A 21,193-nucleotide genomic window follows, 5' to 3' on the forward strand; every position below is an offset into this window, starting at 1 on the left:
CTCTCTCTCACACACACACACACACACACTATCTCTCACACACACACACACTCACACACACAAACACACTCTCACACACAGAAACACGCACACACACTCTCTCTCTCTCACACACACACAGACACACACACACACACACACACTCGTCTGTGACTGACTGTTGGCTGTGTCTCCTCAGGCAAACGTCACGGAGCCGGAGAGAAGAAGAGCGGTGGTGTGGATCTGTCCAAGAGGAGTCTGCCGATGAAAGGTTGGAGTGTGTTTGTGTTCGGCCGTGTTTCATTTGAAATCTGCGTCTGAAACCTGAGAAACACTGCAGGCAAAACAGAGGCAGCAAGGCATCGTGGGAAATATTTACACCCTGTCTGCTAAATCTGGTCAGCCGTATCCCACAATTCCACCAAACAAAGCAGTTTGACAGTGTTATTTATTTAAATGTAAATTATTAAATTATTTTCCGTTTTTGTTTTAATTTTAGTTAAAGTTTTAGTAACTTAAACTAATGTGCTTTTGTCATTTTTGTTTTTTATTTTTCAATTTAGCTTTTAATTCATTTTTAAGCATTGTAATTTAGTAATAAATTAAGTACATTTATTTTTAGTTTTAGTAAATTTTAGTACATAAGTTTCTTAATATATTTTATGTCAGATTTATTTTACTTTAGGAAAATAATTTTTAATACTTTTAGTTTTACAGTTTTTTACGATTGTTTACACACTAAAATAAAAATGTCCACACAATTTGCAAAATTCTACTGTAAGTTTAGTACTTCAGCTTATTTTGTTTCAGTTATTTGCCAAGGCAACATTTCTAATTTTTAAGTTTTTTAGTTTAAGTTTTTTAAATATTAAGGAAATATTTTATTAAGGAAAAAATTAAGGAAAATTATTTTAGATACTTTGTTTTAGTAAGTTTAGTACTTCAGCTTATTTTATTTCAGTTCACAAGGTAACATTTCTAATTTTTTCATATCTAATTTTTGTACAACATATTGATAAATGTCCAAGCATCGTATTCATAACACATCATCTCTCTAACGCTGATCTGAATCAGCTGTAGATCAGCAGACGAGACTCTGGTTTCACACACAGCCACTGTCTTCATATGCATGTTTATAGTAAATATATGAAAATGCATGAATTATTTAAAACAATACTTGATGTAAACACCATTTTTTTTTTGCTATTTCCTCATTTCCGGAGAGATAAACTAAATAAATGTGTGTGTGCGTGTGTGTGTGTGTGTGAGGGGTTAAGTAGGTATGTGTGTGTGTGTGTGTGTGTGTGTGATTATTAAATTATAATATATAAAACAACCTTTTTCTATGGAAGCTTATTTCTGATGCAGAATGAATGAGTGAAATGAATGAAAATTTAAAAAGGTGACTTTATCTAACAATTCTGACTTTTTTCTTGTTAAGAGTTCATATCATTTTTGACCATTTCCTCGCAATTCTGAGTTTATATCTCACAATTAAGTCTTTTTTCTTGCAATTCTGTGTTTATATCTCACAATTAAGTATTTTTTTGCAATTCTGTTTTCTGAGTTTATATATCACAGTTAATTATTCGTTCACACAATTCTGAGTTTATATCTCATATTATATCTCGTATATCTCACGTATACCTTTTTCTTGCGATTCTAAGAATTCTTCAGAAGAGATATAAAGTAAGATTTGTGATATATAGCCTAAATTCACAGTCTGAGGGGGGAAAAAGTCATGATTGTGAGATAAAATGAGTGAGTGTGTGTGTGTGTGTGTGTGTGTGTGATGCTGCAGATGATATTGATGATGTTGGAGTGTGTGGACAGCTTTGATATCAGTTGACGTGTTTTATGATAGTGAAGCCTTGGACGATAATTGTAATGAATGTGTTGGTGTGGCATTGAATCTGGTGGAGCTGTGAGAGAACGAACCGCATGAAAGAGCGGATCACCGTGTGCTTAAAGACGAGACGATTGTAATTCATGTAACTGGGTCACCAAGTCTGAGAATGACAATATCAGCCAAGCTTACTGTGGTTTTACCCTCTTACATGAAAAAAAAAAAATCACACCACAATCATGCTGAAAAATGAAATAAATCAATGAGAATGTGATTTTCCCACAATATAATAAAGCAAGAGTGATATATTATTTAAAATGTATTTATACATGAGGTTAGTATTTTTAGTACTGCATTTAATTTGACGTGAACAGTTTTTTACACAAATGTAGTACAAATTACATTTTCTTTACACAATGTATAATTTGCTTTTTTCATATGATTTTTGGACTGAAATGTGCATTTTTATTTGTATCATGCGGTCTAATGAGAATCATCACTAATGATGATTATAATAAAAATCAATGTATTAAATTAATAAGAACTTGTGGTAAATGTGCTTATTCAGAAATAATGCAATGCAAAAAAAACCTGTCCTAATAATAGTTGTCTTTTCTGTATGCGTATGCATTTTTTTTTGCATTTTGGGGTGAAGTGCAAGTTTTCATGGCTATCATAAATCAGAGTCACCACTGAGGATAATTAAAAAAATAAATAAATAAAAGTAATGCATTACTGTGATAAGAACTTGGGGTAAATGTGCATAATTGTCATAAAAAATAATGCAAATGCAAATGCAAAAAAAAAAAAAACTTATGAATCCTAAACATAGTTTTAATTTTCTGCATGCATGTATCTTTTTTCCCCTCATGATTTTGGGGTGATTTCATGGGTTTCATGTGGTCTAAAGTGATGCATTGCAATAACGAAATTAGGGTAAATGTGAGAATCATCACTGAGGATAATTACAATTAAAACAAACAAATAAATAAATATTCTAAAATTAAAAGTAATGCATTACAGTAATATATTGTAAACTTGGGTAAATGTGCTTAACTGTTATTAAAAAATGTCAATGCAAAAAAAACAGTCTTCATTTTCTTTATGCAATATGCATTTTATTTTTTTCTCATGGTTCTGGGGTGAAATTTGTGTTTTCATGGGTTTAAGATGCGGCACGTTTCTCACTATGAACTGCACATGCTTATTTGAGGAGGATCGTCTGATGATCTGCTAGCAGGAGGATCTTTAGATGTGTGTTTGATTCACTGATGTGAATAAAGAATCACTGCAGTAACAGAGAGATGCTGTTAGTATGAAAGACACGTTCTGATGTATAAAATCCCTAAAGCCATCTCTGCTTTTCACTCGGGACCAGACTCTCTGAATCCGGTTTGACTCCAGAGAATCAATTACAGAATCTTGAATCTTTTGGTTCAGGTGTGACTGTAGATCCATTATTCAGTGCTGTTTACTACCTCCGGCATCACCAGTACTAGTGCTCCGAGTGATCTGAACAAACCTCTGACATTAAGTATTAAACTTCAGCATGTAGCTTGTCCCGCAGCGCTCAAGAAAACCTCTCAGAGCATCAGAAAAAGCCTGTCAACCAGTGCTCACATGTCCTTAAAATAATGCAAAACTCTGGTTCTTACAGGATTTGGTCCTCACGTCTCACGTTCCCATTTCACGTTTGATTGATTGTATGAAGTGTCTCATGAATGATTCATGCTAATGGGTCTGTTTCTGCAGGTCTGGAGCTTCTGTACCAGCCGGAGGTGGTCCGACTCTACCTGTCACTCCTCAAGCTGAGCCAGAATCACAACACGCTGGAGGCGGCGGCCGGAGCTCTGCAGAACCTGTCAGCTGGACACTGGGCCGTGAGTCACACCAGAGACACAGTGACTGACCATCTGTAAGTGACTGTGACTGACCGTCTGCAACTGACCATCTGCAACTGTCCGGCTGTAACTGACCATCTGTGACTGACCATCTGTAACTGACCGTCTGTAACTGAGTGTCTTCAACTGACCATCTGTCACTGACTATCTGCAACTGTCCGGCTGTAACTGACCATCTGTGACTGACCGTCTGTAACTGATCGTCTGTGACTGACCGTCTGTAACTGAGCATCTTCAACTGATCGTCTGTCACTGACCATCTGCAACTGTCCGTTACTGACCGTCTTCAACTGATCGTCTGTAACTGACCGTCTTCAACTGACCGTCTGCAACTGACCATCTGTGACTGACCATTTGTAACTGTCTGTGACTGTCTGTGACTGACTGTCTGCAACTGATCGTCTGTAACTGACCGTCTTCAACTGACCATCTGTAACTGACCATTTGTAACTGTCTGTGACAGACTATCTGCAGCTGACCGTCTGTAACTGTCTGTCTGTGACTGACTGTGAATGACTGTCTAACTGACCATCTGTGACTAACCATCTGTGACTGACCATCTTTAACTGAGTGTCTTCAACTGACCATCTGCGACTGACCATCTGTCACTGACCGTCTGAAACTGTCCGGCTGTAACTGACCATCTGTAACTGACCGTCTGTAACTGTCCGTCTGTGACTGACTGAATGACTGTCTGTAACTGACCGTCTGTAACTAACCATCTGTCACTGACCGTCTGCAACTGTCCGGCTGTAACTGACCATCTGTAACTGACCTTCTGTGGCTCACCATATGTAACTGACCATCTTCAACTGATCATCTGTAACTGACCGTCTTCAACTGACCATCTGCGACTAACCATCTGCGTCTGACCGTCTGTAACTGACCATCTGCGACTGACCGTCTGTAACTGTCTGTGACTGACTGTCTGCAGCTGACTGTCTGTGACTAACCATCTGTTACTGACCATCTGCGACTGACCATCTGTAACTGACCATCTGTAACTGTCTGTGACAGTCTGTGACTGACTGTCGGCAACTGACCATCTGTAACTGTCCATCTGTAACTGTCTGTGACAGTCTGTGACTGACTGTCTGCAACTGACGATCTGTAACTGTCTGTGACAGTCTGTGACTGACTGTCTGCAACTGACCATCTGTAACTGTCCATCTGTAACTGACCATCTGTGACTGACCATCTGTAACTAACAATCTGTAACTGACCATCTGCGACTGACCATCTGTAACTGTCCATCTGTAACTGACGATCTGTAACTGTCTGTGACTGACTGTATGCAACTAACCATCTGTATCTGTCCATTTGTAACTGACGATCTGTAACTGTCCATCTGTAACTGACCGTCTGCGACTGACCATCTGTAACTGATTATCTGTAACTGTCTGTGACTGACCGTCTGCAACTGACGATCTGTAACTGTCCATCTGTAACTGACCGTCTGCGACTGACCATCTGTAACTGTCTGTGACTGTCCATCTGCGACTGACCATCTGTAACTGACTGTCTGCGACTGACCATCTGTAACTGACGAGCTGTAACTGTCTGTGACTGACCGTCTGCAACTGACGATCTGTAACTGTCCATCTGTAACTGACCGTCTGCGACTGACCATCTGTAACTGATGATCTGTAACTGTCTGTGACTGACCATCTGTAACTGTCTGTGACTGACTGTCTGTAACTGACCGTCGGTGACTAACCATCTGCGACTGACCATCTGTAACTGACTGTCTGCAACTGACCATGTGTAACTGACGATCTGTAACTGTCTGTGACTGACCGTCTGCAACTGACGATCTGTAACTGTCCATCTGTAACTGACCGTCTGCGACTGACCATCTGTAATTGACGATCTGTAACTGTCTGTGACTGACCGTCTGCAACTGACGATCTGTAACTGTCCATCTGTAACTGACCGTCTGCGACTGACCATCTGTAATTGACGATCTGTAACTGTCTGTGACTGACTGTCTGAAACTGACCATCTGTAACTGTCTGTAACTGTCTGTGACTGTCTGCAACTGACCATCTTGTGCATGTGGCACACAAAACCCAAAGCTCTCAATCAGATGACCTCTGATCTGATTGGTTGCTGTTATGCAATGCGTAGGTGTTTATGGATGCAATGCAGAGGTATTTGCAAGGTACTAATCTGTCTATTCTGAGCATTTCTGAGGATAGAATAATCACTGGATTTTATTAAGGCGCTGCATAGCAAGTAAACTAGATCTTCACCAGCAGAACTGTGTTCTCTGATTTGAAATACTTTTGGATGGAAGGAAAAAAATGATCACAAAGTCTATACACATTTTCCACAATACTTTCTGTGTTTGCTGTGCAGTCATTGATGGAGACTGCCGTGCTGTTAGTTTAATTATTTTTTCATGCTTATCTGCACTCATTTTTAAAAATTTGTAACAATATTTTGGTTTTACATGTTTTATGTTAGAAACACGTCAAATGTAAGGTTTATGTATTTGAATTGCATATAAAATTCCCATGCATTTGGATTACACGGTTTTAACATTAATAAATTAAATGTGATGCATATTTTTCAGTCATACATACTGTTAATGAAACAGGTCAGATTTCTACAATAATACTAATAAACTGAATCTGTTTTGAATACACGGTAACCAGCTTTATAAATTTATCATCAATAAATCCAATTTGTTTCAATCTCATACATTTTACCAAATTGAATGTTGCTTGTTCCACAGCTAGTCATATTTTAACCAATTTAAGTGAAAATTATAAGTGAAAAAATAGTTTTCACAATGAACAGATTTATGCTGATTCTAAGCTATTTAAATAAATGCATTTTAAAAATATGATTATTTAAATAAAACCAAATAGATGCAAATAGTTAATAATAAACGATGACATTATTTTTAATAATTAATTTAATTTAAATGCATGGAAATTTTACAAGCAATTCAAATATATAAATTCTAAATTTAGGCCTATTTTTTCTGTATTATTACAGTATTAATGATTTTAGAGAAAACATTTAAAACCAAAACTAAGATGACTTATAGTGTGACTGAGCATGTTTTACTCTTCAGAGTAACTAGTCAAACTATCTGCTCAAAGCACAAACTTTAAATTACAATACAGGGCAGTAAAGCATGAATCAAAGCCTCTTAATTAAACTTCCTCTTTGTTTTCTCAGTGGTCCAATTATATCCGAGCGACTGTGCGTAAGGAGAAGGGTCTGCCGGTGCTGGTGGAGCTGCTGCACTCGGATGCTGATAAAGTGGTGCGAGCGATCGCCATCGCACTCAGAAACCTCGCCATCGACCACAAGAACAAAGATCTTATCGGTAAGATCCAGAGCAGCTGCTTTACTCTGATGCTCTCCATGTGATGCTGAGGCTGACGGTCTCTCTGCTGCCCGGTCAGGGAGTTACGCCATGAGGGATCTGGTCAGTAACCTGCCCTGCGGCCAGCAGCGACCCGCCAAGAACCTGGAGGGAGACACGGTGGTGGCCGTCCTGAACACTATACTGGAGATCGTCTCTGAGAACCTGGAGAATGCCAGATTCCTCATCCAGGGACAGGGAATCCAGAAACTGGTCTCAATCAACAGAACCAGGTGACAACCTGGAACTAGCCACAAACTGCATAGCAACCACCCAAAACACCCTATGCCATGGCAAATAAAAATTGTAAAATCCACTCAGAACACCTTAGCAACCCCATAGCAACCACCCAAAACACCCTATGCCATGGCAATGTGGTAAAATCCACACAGAGCACCTTAGCAATCCCATAGCAACCACCCAAAACACCCTATGCCATGGCAATGTGGTAAAATCCACTCAGAACACCTTAGCAACCCCGTAGCAACCACCCAAAACACCCTATGCCATGGCAATGTGGTAAAATCCACTCAGAACACCTTAGCAACCTCATAGCAACCACCCAAAACACCCTATGCCATAGCAACATTGTAAAATCCACTCAGAGCACCTTAGCAACCCCATAGCAACCACCCAAAACACCCTATGCCATTGCAATGTGGTAAAATCCACACAGAGCGCCTTAGCAACCCCATAGCAACCACCCAAAACACCCTATGCCATTGCAATGTGGTAAAATCCACACAGAGCGCCTTAGCAACCCCATAGCAACCACCCAAAAAACCTATGCCATGGCAATGTGGTAAAATTCACTCAGAACACCTTAGCAACCTCATAGCAACCACCCAAAACACCCTATGCCATAGCAACGTGGTAATATCCACTCCGAAAACCTTAGCAACCTCATAGCAACCAACCTAAACACCCTATGCCATAGCAATGTGGTAATATCCACTCCGAAAACCTTAGCAACCTCATAGCAACCAACCTAAACACCCTATGCCATAGCAATGTGGTAATATCCACTCCGAAAACCTTAGCAACCTCATAGCAACCAACCTAAACACCCTATGCCATAGCAATGTGGCATAGCAACCACCCAAAACACCCTATGCCATAGCAATATGGTAAAATCCACTCAGAGCACCTTAACAACCCTATAGCAAACACCCAGAACGCCCTATGCCATAGCAACGTGATAAAATCCATTTATAGCACCTTAACAACACCATAGCAACCACCCAAAACACCCTATGCCATAGCAATGTGGTAATATCCACTCCGAAAACCTTAGCAACCTCATAGCAACCAACCTAAACACCCTATGCCATAGCAATGTGGTAATATCCACTCAGAACACCTTAGCAACCCCATAGCAACCACCCAGAATGCCCTATGCCATAGCAACATGATAAAATCCACTCAGAGCACCTTAACAACCACCCAAAACACCCTATGTCATAGCAATGTGGTAATATCCACTCAGAGCACCTTAGCAACCCCATAGCAACCACCCAGAATGCCCTATGCCATAGCAACATGATAAAATCCACTCAGAGCACCTTAACAACCACCCAAAACACCCTATGTCATAGCAATGTGGTAATATCCACTCAGAGCACCTTAGCAACCCCATAGCAACCACCCAGAATGCCCTATGCCATAGCAATGTGGTAATATCCACTCAGAGCACCTTAGCAACCCCATAGCAACTGCGCACACATTCGTTCTGAGTAGATGTAAAGCTGTAGTTTTGGTCTGATCAGGATGTTTTCTGTCTTGTTGATTTGTGAATGTGTCAGCCAATCGGTGCGCGAGACCAAAGCCGCGTCACACATCCTGCAGACGGTTTGGGCCTATAAGGATTTGCGACACACTCTGTATAAGGCCGGCTGGAACAAAACACACTTCAAGGTAACAGCAGTTAAAGACGGACGGATCGATGTGTGTTTCACAGCCATACTTATGAAATTAATTTCAGAAAGCGCTGTGCTGATGATGAATATTGATTGTGTGTTTCAGCCAGCCGCCTCTGGCCTGCCCAAAAAACAGAAGAACGCCAAGCAAGGGAACGATGACATCACACTGCCCTTAATGGAGAAGAACCAAGGTCACTGATTCCTGCCGCTTGAATGCAGCATGAGTCTCTTGCATTGATGAGAATGACAGAAGCGCTGTGCCTTCTTTGTTATGCAAGCTTTAGAGTGTTCGAATTAAATGCATGTGCGTGGGTTTAATGCGCTAATGCAGTGATGTGTGTGTGTGTGTGTTTAATGCACTAATGCAGTGATGTGTGTGTGTGTGTGTGTGTGTGTGTGTTTTATGCACTAATGCAGTGATGTGTGTGTGTGTGTGTTTTATGCACTAATGCAGTGATGTGTGTTGCTGTTTCCTCTACAGATGGATACCGCACTGTCGATCAGGCAGAGCGAGCAGGAGACGCTCCGTGTCACATGATCGAACGAGAAACTTTTCAGGTCAGTGGTCATGTTGTATCATTTCTGTTAACCAGAAACTTTTAAACTCTTTATTCATGTCAAATGTATTCATGTAGCATCATTAAAAGCAACATAAGTGGACCAAAGTGCTTTACAATAACAATCCAAAACCTAAAATAATAAAAGAGAGCATCATATAACAGATTAAACTCTATACAGCTGCTCAAATGCCAAGGAAATGAAATAAGAATTTGAAAAAAATGAACATTTGCTGCAAATGTGCTCATCCTCAGATCATCCGAGATTAGGATGAGTTTGTTTCTTCATCAGGTTTGTAGAAATGTAGCATTGCATCAGTGTCTCAGCAATGGATGCTCTGCAGTGAATGGGTGCCGTCAGAATGAGAGTCCAAACAGCTGATAAAAACATCACAATAATCCACAAGTAATCCACAGCACTCCAGTCCATCAGTTAACATCTGGAGAAGACAAAAGATGAAACAAATCCAGCATTAAGATGTTTTTAACTAAAATACCATAGAGTCTATAATCCATAATAACACTTCCTCCAGTGAAAAAGTGTTCTGGTCTGAATCAGGAGAGAAATCTGCACAGATCAAGCAGCGTTTAAACAGCTCTAAACAAATATGTGGCTGGATTTTGATGAGAGAGACAACAGGAGATAACATTTTTTCACTGTTTGGACTCATTCTGACGGCACCCATTCACTGCAGAGCATCCATTGCTGAGACACTGATGCAATGCTACATTTCTCCAAATCTGATGAAGAAACAAACTCATCCACATCTTAGATGACCTGAGTTTGAGGATTTCAGCTAATTTTCATTTTCGGGTGATAAAATGTACTGCATAGTAGGAGTGACTCTCTGAAGAACTTAAAAATATAAACAGAAAAAAAAAAACATTACAGTATAATACATAATGGGCAGAGCTGCTTTAATGACTTTATAATGTTGAATGTGTTTCAGGGTGTGAATGATAAGAGGCATTTCATCAGGACCAGCAGGCCAGCGGTCGGTTTAGTGGAGCGAACACCGCAGCCGCTGGACTCATGGGTCTGATCCGGCTCACGGTAAACCACACACTCATCACTTCAACTTCTTTTCATTTGTCAGTGAAGCCATGAAGGATAGTTACCGGTTTATGTCTTTGTATCATCTAACACATACTTACAATGTAGAGTTTCATCTAATATATGCTTGAACTCTTGATTTATTTTCATAGGCTGGAGATCCACTTTCAGACCTGCATTTAGACTGACATTATCAGCCTTCAGCACAATTCACCACAGAATCAAACGAGAGAAATACAGCAAATCATACCTGTTCATGTCCACAACGATGACCTTTGTGAAAGAGAGCTGGAGCAATCGTGTCCGATCTGTCTGAAAGTGGAATTTGACTCTTTGCTGCTTTGGCAATCTTCACTGTTAAACTCAAGAATCATGATGATGTGACGAGTCATTTATTGATTGTTTAACATCTGATCATACATCATATTACGATCTTGTGTTGTTTCTATTGCTTATTTTTTGTTGATGAGTCTCTAAATTGTATAATAGTGTTCCAATCACAGACAATTTCAGTTCTGTATCTAAAGTTTTATGCATAAAAGAAACAATTAAGAATATTAATAGGTTATTGGGACTGGAAAAGCAGAAACTACTTATTATAGCCTATATCAGAGAATATATCAGAGATTTTAACGCATTCATACTGAATTTGTTTCATAACATCAGTGATTTAATGGCTTGAAAAATAAAAATCAGAATTTTATCTCTTCTTAATAAACCTATTTCGTCATGCATCTAACAGAAAATAAATAAAATATATTAAAAACAAAACGTATTCTTGCTTCGTGGCAAATTTCATGGCGCAAGCTCAATGATTCACTCGTCCAGTGTGCATTCGAATGTTTCGAGCGATTCGAATCAAAAGAGTCGATTCAAACGATACGAGTGTGAAGCGTGTTTTGAAATCGCATCGGTTACAGAATCACTGAATCTTCAGATGCTGATCAGCAGAAATGAGTGAAAATCATCGATCACAGACGACGAAGAACAAAACCACCGCGAAGAGAAACACACCACAGGTGTGTGAGACTCAGTATTCATTCATATTCACTTTAAACATTATATGATTTACAACTTTGATCTTTGATCACATGACGCTGAATAGATCATTAATTCAGAGCAGTTTCAGTGTAACTCACAGTATCGCCACTATAGTAAATTGTGTCTGTGTGTTGTCATAGTTACTGCTTTTACTACAGTAAATCAGCTGTAACTCGACATTAGACATAAGATTTTTTCAAAATCTTTTTTTATTTATTTTTACAAATAATTTTTATAAACATTTATTTAAACTAATAATAAAATAACTAACCTTTTCCGGGAGATTTGTCCAGGTCAGGATCATTTTAGTTAACTAAAACGGAAAGAAAAAAATCATTACTTAAAATAAAATATAAAAAATTTAATTATTTTATTAAGTACTGAAATAACTAAAATAAATAAAAACTATAAAGACAGATAACAAAACTAATAGAAATTACAAAAACTCACTACAAAATTACTAAAACTTTAACAAATTTTAAAATAAAAATCAAAACATTCAAAATATAGACTGAATTCAGGTAAAGTGGGCCACTTTTTGTAAAACATGTAATTTAGATACCTAGATGTTTTTTTTTTATTTTATTTTCTCTTCTTTTTACTTTTGTTAACTTTAAGGTCCAGTTATAATATTTCAGTTTGAATACAGTTCATATAAAGTGTTATTTATAAGCAATTAGTTCCCCCAAGACTTTGAGGTTTTTTTTGTGTGTGTGTCCACTCCTAAAATTGCATTCTTTCCAGAAACGTTGCGTTCGTTTGCAAAACTCTGGTTTGCAGAAATGCTCTCTCGCAAAAATGTTGCGTTCCCTCGAGAAGCTTTGCTTTTGTTTTCAAAACTTTTGTTTGCATAAACTACATTCTCTTGCAAAACATTTGCTTTCCCCAGATAAACTTTGCTTTATTTTACAATAGGCATACATTACTCTGCATTCGTTCGCAATAGGCTACATTTGCATTCGCTCCTAAAACTACTGCCCCCCCCCACCCCCACCCCCCCAGAAACCTTGCGTTCTCTCACAACACATTTGCGTCCTCTTTTAATACATTTGTGTTCTTCCGAGAAATGTTCATTCGTGTTCACTTCGCTCGTAAAACGTTTGTGTTCCCGCAAGAAACTTCGCATTGGCTTGCAAAACTCTTGCGTTTTCTCAATAAACTTTGCGTTTGCTTGCAAAAACACTGGGATAAAGGTTTTTCCACCACCTCATTTTTCCATCACAATAATTATGCGAGCAAAAGCAATGTTTCTCGGGGAGATTCAGAGGTTTTGCAAGCGAATGCACTGAAATATACATTTTTTCCCTCCTATCTCTCTCTCTTTTTTTACCATGTCCCTTTAAACCCAAAGTAACCTATACTTCGGCTTTAACAAGTACTCGAGGCTCCGCGTACAGTGCGCGTGACGCAAATTTTGTCACCAGAATATTACTCGTTGAATATTATGCACATTGAATTTTTTTTGCACTAATCAGTTGTTCCACAAGGTGTCTACACTGACTCGGGCAGCTGAAACTAAAGAGACGGAACAGAGGGTTATGAGAGAGACTTTAGATTAAAAGAGTACAAAGATATGTTTATCGGTCATAACTTCTGGAGAAAAATAGCGCAGACACTGGACTAAGATGATGATGCTTTCTAGAGCATAGAACACTGAAAGGCTACACATTCTACTACACATAAGCTAGTACGCTTACAAAAACGAAGTATACTTTGGGTTTTAGGGCCTCCACAACTTTCTGAAGCCATTCGCTTTGTTATTTTGACAGTAGAGTGTCCGAGTACTTTCAGTGGTCACTGTACAGTATGTCCTGCTTCACCAGTGTCTTCAAGTGTTGTCTTTCCTCACAGAACATCTCATCAGAATCTGTGTAGATCAGGGCTCATGGATGTGTCAGTCTGCATAAATAACCGTTTCATTACAGGGTCAGTCATCACCTGCGGCATCCTCTTGTGTTAAAGGTCAGTCTTTACAAAATTTGAATATCATTTGAATATTATTTTAATATATTTATTCTCCAAGTGTGCACAAAGACAAAAGCAATTTGTTGAGGTCTTCCAGGAGCTCTGAGTACATGCAAATACAAGAGAATAGAAATAAAATTTCAGTAAGTAGGAATAAAAATAAAAACAAGTAATACATACATTTAGATCAGAATCAGAAGTACATGTGCACATTATGTACTGTATAGACAACTGTTTAAATATAATTATGTAGGCCTATAAATACTACACTCTAAAAAATGCTGGGTTGTTTCAACCCAACTTTGGGTCAAATATGGACTAACCCAGCTGTTGGGTTAAATTTTTAAATGAAATTTTTAACCCAAAAGTTGGGTTAGTCCATATTGAAACAACCCAGCATTTTTTAGAGTGTAAGTATCTTTCTATTTATTGTCTAATGCCCATGTGGCATAAACACTATATAAATATAATTTTAGAATTCATCTTCCATGTTTGCTGAGTTTATGATCTGTAGAAATTGCCCTTTTAAATTAAGCAAAATATTAGTGTTATGAAAGACAAAACTGGCTAAACATGGATTATTACGACTTAGCACAGCAGATCTTATATATCAATGAAATGAGTTTGGCAGGAATATATTTACTACTTGAATCTCCAGGATGCCAAATTATGGCTCTTATATCATGTGAACATTTTAGAACTAGAGCTGAAATATTTTTTCTCTATTCCCACCATATTTAGTGATAGAAAAAATAGAAAAAAAACATCTAAAAAAATGTAAACACACATGAATGTTCAGAAGTTTGCGGTCTGAAAGATGTTTTAATATAAATGGTCTCTTCTGCTCACCAAGGCTGCATTTATTTGATCAAAAATACAATAAAAATTGTGAAATGTTATTATGATTTAAAACAGCTGTTTTCTATGTGAATATCTGTTAAACTATAATTTATTTCTGTGATGCGCAGCTGAATTTTCAGCATCATTACTCCAGTCTTCAGTGTCACATGATCTTCAGAAATCATGCTGATTTGCTGCTCAAGAAACATTTCTGATTAAGTCAAGTCACCTTTATTTGTATAGCACTTTATACAATACTGATTGTGTCAAAGCAGCTTTACAGTGTCAATCAGGAAAATAGTTTGTCAATAATGCAAGAAAACAATGACAGATTCATTTTTCCAACTAAAGTCAGTTCATTGATGATTCAGTGATGCCATCATCCAGTTCAGTTATAGTGTCTGTGCAATCAGTCAAGTGTCCCCAACTGAGCAAGCCAAAGGCGACAGCGGCAAGAAACCAAAACTCCATCGGTGACAGAAAGGGAGAAAAACCTTGGGGGAAACCAGGCTCAGTCGGGGGGCCAGTTCTCCTCTGACCAGACGAAACCAGCATGACGTGGTTTAAATCCAGGCTGCAACATAAGTCAGATTGAGCAGAGGACTGGTTCTAGTGGTCTTGTCCCGATGGCCGTCTAGTTGACGATGTCTTCGCAGGGGATCTGTCTCTGGGGCTCATCTAGTTGACATGGTCTCCGCGGGCCGATACCGATATGGTGGCTGATATATCGTGCATCCCTATAATTTAGGATTGTATGTTCGTGCATTTACCAAGAATCTCTGGTGTGATTTTCAACAGTGCTTTTAAATTTGGAAAACAGTTCTGTTGTAAAAGCCAGTTTCTTCCAGCTGAGACTGTTGGCTAAAGTCAAGCCCTACTTGCCATCTAAGGAGTTTGAAAGGGTAATTCATGCTTTTATAACATCTAGACTAGACTACTGTAACTCTTTGGATTGGATCAGTCTTCTCTTCAATGCTTACAGTTAGTCCAGCTCTTAACTGGGACTAAAAAGTGTGAGCACATTACACCAGTTTTAGCTTCGCTCCACTGGCTTCCTGTCCGCTTCAGGATTGATTTGAAGATTTTATTGTTCGTTTTTAAGATCTTAAATGGGTTGGTGCCTTCTTATCCGGCTTCGCTACCGTTCAGACGTTCTTGCTTACTGCTCTGCGCTTTGCTCCCTATTTCTGTTCTTTTCTTTGATTTTTCTAAGATTTTTACTTCAGCAGATCAGCACAGTGCTCAAACAACATATTTTTGGCACAAACACTAAAACAAAAAACTCTCTGGGACTGGAATAATACCACGAAAAAGAAGACTTTTGCCTCCCACTGCCAGCAGCTTACATTCCGGAGAAGGGAAAACACAGCTGTCCACATTCAAACAGAAGAGAAAGAAAATGCCTCCTGTTGAATCTACTTGCTGCATGAACTACTGCAAACTTCTACAAAGGATTGCGGTTCTTGAAACAAAGTTACTTGCTGGACTTCCAAAACAGGCAGAACACTCAGCAGACCGTCGTCACGGACCCCCTCAGCATACAGCCGGTGAGTCCCATGAACCTAGTCAATCTCAACAGTTTATACCAAGTGTAGAGGAACAAGCCGAAACTGATTGTCACACAAATCGATGGCACAAACAGGGAGCGAGACCCAAAGGCAGTAGAGACATCATATTGTCACAAGTTTCTCGTATTGCTGCCATAGCATCCTCTACCCCAGATACGGCTATGACAAGGCTTGTGAATACTGGTATTCTACCACCCCCTATACATCTTGAAAACAGATTTGAAGCATTAATGAATGCGGGTGAGGAATCCCCAAATGTGATTAAACATGGATCGGATCAGCCAGCAGCTAACATCGCTACTAACTTTCTTTTATGTAAAGCACTTTGAATTACCATTGTGTATGAAATGTGCTATATAAATAAACTTGTCTTGCCTTGCCTTGCACACTAAAGGAATAGCTGCGGTACTTTAATTACTGATTGCATGTGAATGTGTGTTTATATTGTGTCCATATTCTGTAGTCTGGACAAGTAATTGTTTGTTGAGTATTTTCTCTTGAATTTCTACAGATGTGGCCTTTTTTCTAAGAATGAAAATGTGTATGTCTATTTCTAATCTGTTCCTTATTCAGTCTTTAAGCTGTCAGATGCTGGCAGATCCAGTCAATTAAAATAAAGATGAGAAGCATCACAAGGGCTGAATGCTGGACATCAGGACCAAATTTTATATGCTTTATATGATATTGTTTTATATTAGTCCTATTGTGAACTGATATTTTGTAGCACTGACATCTGTGAAGATGAATTTTTGATGTAAATGTAATGAATGGCCACATGATGGCAGTGTTACACAGTAACAAAGCATCACATTTTCACTGCTGTGACCTGAAAACAAATAATAAATATGAGCATCATTCACATTTGTTGTGCCAGTTTAACTTAAATATCATATATTATCTCATGTAAATGGATATTTGAATGGAAAATTATATATATACTTTTATATTATATTACATTACATTGCATATTATATTATATTATATTATATTATATTTAAAGTATTAGCTTACTTCACTGCAGGAAAACAAAGGTGTTTTTTTTATTTATTGTGATAGTATTTATTGTGAAAATATTTTACATTGTCTTGCATGCATCTGCATCTTACCTAAATAATAAATGTAACTAATTAATAATTAATTTAGATTTTAACATTGTAACACTTGGTGAGCAATTGAACAGTTTTTTCTTCATGAACTATCCACGATGCACTGCAGAAAAAAGTCTGTTTTAACGTAAAACGTGTTAACGCATTCGGACAAACACTGATGCTGATTTGTTTGATGCTTATCAAGGGAAGCCCGTTTTGGTTGCTCAGTAACTCAAATGGATAGAAAATGGTGATTATTTCCACAACAAGGAGCAATGACTTAACAGATGCATGAACCATTTCAAACTATTTGTGATTTATTTGCAGAAAATTGTGGGTAATGTGAAGATGAAGTGTTTAAACAGAGCAGATAAACAGTGAAACCCGAGCTTTGTAATGATTGTGCCTAGTGCATCTTCCCACAGGAAGAGAAAAGGCTATTTTAGCTCACAAATAACAGCCCTAGTGGCCTGTGTTTGTTCAGAGGGATTCTGTTAAAGCCGCTGGGAATGTGGACGGCATTTCTGACACTTGCGTGAGACTTTCTGAGCTTCATTAAACTGCCAAGTTAATCTCAGTAAACCGCCTCATGATCAATTATAGTGCTATGCTTCTTCTCAAAACTACTTGACTCCACACCTTCAGAAGGGTTTCTCATGCTCTCTGTGCAGATGCACGTCTTCAGCCCTGCATTTACATCTGATCATTATTTGTACAGGAACAGTTTATTTAAAAAAAAAAGGAAGAAGAAGAGAGAATGTGAGCAGGTCTAACAATCTCATTTTTGGACTTTTGCACCTGAGACTGAGATACAGACAGCCAATAAACTAGTTTTGGTTCGGTTTTGTTCGGGTAGTTGGTGTAGGTGAGCAAATAGCTTATTAAAGGCATGAACATGTGCTCATCCTCAGGTCATCAGAGATGTAGGTGAGTTTGTTTCTTCATCAGATTTGGAGAAATGTAGCATTGCATCAGTGTCTCACTGCAAGTGAATGGGCTGAGAGTGAGCACATTTTCAGCAGATTTTTCATTTTTGGTTTACACAGTTAAATTAGAAACAAAATGTCTGTATTTATTATAATGTCATTGCAGGAGTGTTAAATGTACTTGAGAGTTTCAACAGGAGACAATAATTCTTTCAATCATGACCTTTCGGGTTCTAAGAACAATAATGTTAATCTGCAGACAGTTTCCGTGTTTTGATGATTATATGTTGGAGAACATTGACAACAGAGTAAACAACACCATTCCGACTTCCCAGATAACGTGGGAATGTTTTAGCAGTCGTGTGTTTGAATCTGGATTCTGAACAATTTTTTATCGGCACTGACTGATTTTCACTGGATTATGTGGCCACCAGACACTGCACGTATAAAAACGGGTGTTAAAAGTAAGAAACAAAGATGAAAATAATAATAATAAAGGGAATAGAGCAATATACACAACAGTAATTTGATTTTAACAGCGTTTTGGCTTGAGTAAGGCTGTATGTGTAACGTATAAGAGCTGATATTAAAACAATAACACATTAGAGGTGGGAAATATGAGTCTAAATGTTGATTTAAAATGCTCATATCTCTTGCTTTCCTGCTTTTGTGTACAAAAGTCTCTCCTGCTGTTTTTAAACCCTTTTGAGATCCGAGCTGAACCTGCATCAAAATGTCAGCGAGCACAGCTGGGGAGTTAAAGCTGAACATTTATAGAGAGATAAGAAGAATAAAGCTCTATAAGTCTATAAAACTGGAAGACTGATAGAAGGAAGGAGAAAGGTGTTTGCTAATATTTCATACTGTATGTGCAGATGCTTTCTGACCCCGGCATGAATATGTGAAACATTGTACTGCTGAATTTGAACAAACATAACAGCTATTATCTTTAGCTAGAAGCAAAAACAGCTCGTGCAATGACATTATGGGGCATAAAATGACCTTACATGCATTTCTCAGAGAATAAAACTGTTGCATAATGTAGTCTGAAGGCTATTTCCAGGTTTAATATGAACACACCAGTAAGAAAATCACTAATTATCTGTTTTACGTCACATGCACTCAGCTGATATATATTCTTAGGGGGGGTGGGGGTTATTTATATGATTCAATTATATGATTATCATTCTGAATATGTGTGAGTCAATTTTAGCTCGATAAACTGAATACGCTCTTTAATTATATTGGTTTTAGCATTCATAATAAACGCCTAGTAATTCTTGAGAGTCATTTCTGTGGCAGTGATTATTAATCAGCAGGTCTAATCATTACACTGCATTAATTGCAGCATCTTAAAGAACAAATTGTCGTGAGTGATGTCGCGATTCATTCAGGGAGTCGGTTCATTTGAGTTGTTAATTTAAATGATTCGGTTTGTTCAGGTCATCAGTCAGAAATGTCCTTTTTTTATCATTTGCAAGTTGAGATGATTTATTCTCATTATACTCTAATCGAGAACTGAATTTAATCTAATGCCTGATGAATTTTACTGAAAGCTCTGTTTACAGCTCTCCCTACAGTTTCTCTCCCAAACAGGTTTTGCATAATAGTCAAGTAATTTACTAACGGGTTCAGACAGGTGCGGAGTGGATCAGAGACGGACACGATCATAATCGAGCTCTTTTTACACTTGTTTTATTCCACCACTGCCTTTACTTCACCCTTTGACCTGAAGGACAGTAAGGTAAGATCTCTGTGACTCACATTAACCGATAAAACGCAAATGTTATGAACTCTTTCTGCTACTTTGATCAGTTTTTGCACCTGTGGTGAAGTTCTCTCAGTCTGTTTGCACAGATCACTGCTGAATAATGTGGAAAAAGGTTTGGATTTAAGGACATTGGACATGTCTTAAACATTCATATTCTTATGCGAACAAAAAAAAGGTGGGAGATGTGCGATGTGTTGTAAGATCGGGGCAAGTTGTCACATTTTTCCCTCAGACCGCGTTTATTTACATATCATGTACCACAGTTTCTATAGGAATTAACCGTACAAAGATATTAACATTTAGCTATTAAATATTTCATATTTGTTGTACTGGGGGCGGGGGGACATACATTGATATCCATTGTACAGACGTTGAATGATCTGGGGCATGTTGTCACACTATGTGGGGTAAGTTGTCACGAGCTTTTTCAGCAAATTTAACAGTAAAGCAATTCTGAAATGGCAAAGGGGGCAAATATAATATATAAAAATATTGTTTTATCCAACATAACTTAATAAAATGTACAATGACAAATTATAATAAACATCTTGTCCCGATAATAATAATGATAATGCAATTTTAAATGAGAGAGAGAAAAAAAACACAACCTGTAAATCTGAGTTCGTGGTATTGAAATTTTTATTTGGATAACACGCAAATTAACAAAACAACACTCTAATGTAAGACTGTTTTGGATTATATGTGTTTGAAACCAACATATCAATCCACTGCTTGAGAAAACAAACATTTGTATAATTGGAGTTTTGATTAAAAACCTCTTAGTTTCTGAGATCTAGACCCTTATAAATGTGACCTCAATCCTCAGTAATGGTTTTCTAACTATAAATAATCACTTCAGCAAACCTCTTACACTTCACAGACTGAAACATTTTAAAAGCTACTCTGTCAACAGGGTGCAAATGCTTTTAAATGTGTTTTATTTCAGTGTGTTTTGTTGCTAAATGCCACTTATGAGTTTTTATCTTACAATTCAGTTTTCCCCCTCTCAATTCTAAGAAAAAAATTTAGAACTGCAAAAAAGTTATTAATTATGAGATAAAAAGTTGCAATTCCCTTTTTTATTGTTTTAACCGGTTGTGGAAACAAAAAACAGAATTACTTAAAATTCAGAGAAAAAAACTCAGAATTGCAAGAAAAAAAAAAGTTGCTATTACCTTTTTATTTTTCTTTCCTATGGTGTAAACACACACACACACAGACACACATACACACACACTCGCACACAGACAGACACACACACTCACAGACACACACGCACACGCACAGACACACACGCAGACACAGACACACACAGACACACACACACACTCGCAGACAGACACAGACACACACACACAC

The 21,193-nt window shown here is 37.9% G+C and overlaps 1 protein-coding gene across 1 annotated transcript in view; it reads left to right on the plus strand.

The window, feature by feature from the left end:
- LOC107668630 (armadillo repeat protein deleted in velo-cardio-facial syndrome-like) overlaps nucleotides 1-11,263 on the plus strand; it is a 23,878-nt gene extending 12,615 nt beyond the window's left edge. Inside the window, exons 7-15 of the mRNA XM_016460577.1 lie at nucleotides 179-250; nucleotides 3,578-3,705; nucleotides 6,916-7,066; nucleotides 7,146-7,338; nucleotides 8,908-9,019; nucleotides 9,128-9,215; nucleotides 9,506-9,582; nucleotides 10,532-10,635; nucleotides 10,788-11,263. Coding sequence (XP_016316063.1) covers nucleotides 179-250; nucleotides 3,578-3,705; nucleotides 6,916-7,066; nucleotides 7,146-7,338; nucleotides 8,908-9,019; nucleotides 9,128-9,215; nucleotides 9,506-9,582; nucleotides 10,532-10,624 — 914 coding nt within the window. The 3' untranslated portion in view covers nucleotides 10,625-10,635; nucleotides 10,788-11,263. The remainder of the gene's footprint in view (nucleotides 1-178; nucleotides 251-3,577; nucleotides 3,706-6,915; nucleotides 7,067-7,145; nucleotides 7,339-8,907; nucleotides 9,020-9,127; nucleotides 9,216-9,505; nucleotides 9,583-10,531; nucleotides 10,636-10,787) is intronic.
- The last annotated feature ends 9,930 nt before the right edge of the window (nucleotides 11,264-21,193 follow it).

This window comes from Sinocyclocheilus anshuiensis, unplaced genomic scaffold, assembly GCF_001515605.1.
Source record: "Sinocyclocheilus anshuiensis isolate Anshui unplaced genomic scaffold, SAMN03320099.WGS_v1.1 scaffold116, whole genome shotgun sequence".
NCBI lineage: Eukaryota > Metazoa > Chordata > Actinopteri > Cypriniformes > Cyprinidae > Sinocyclocheilus > Sinocyclocheilus anshuiensis.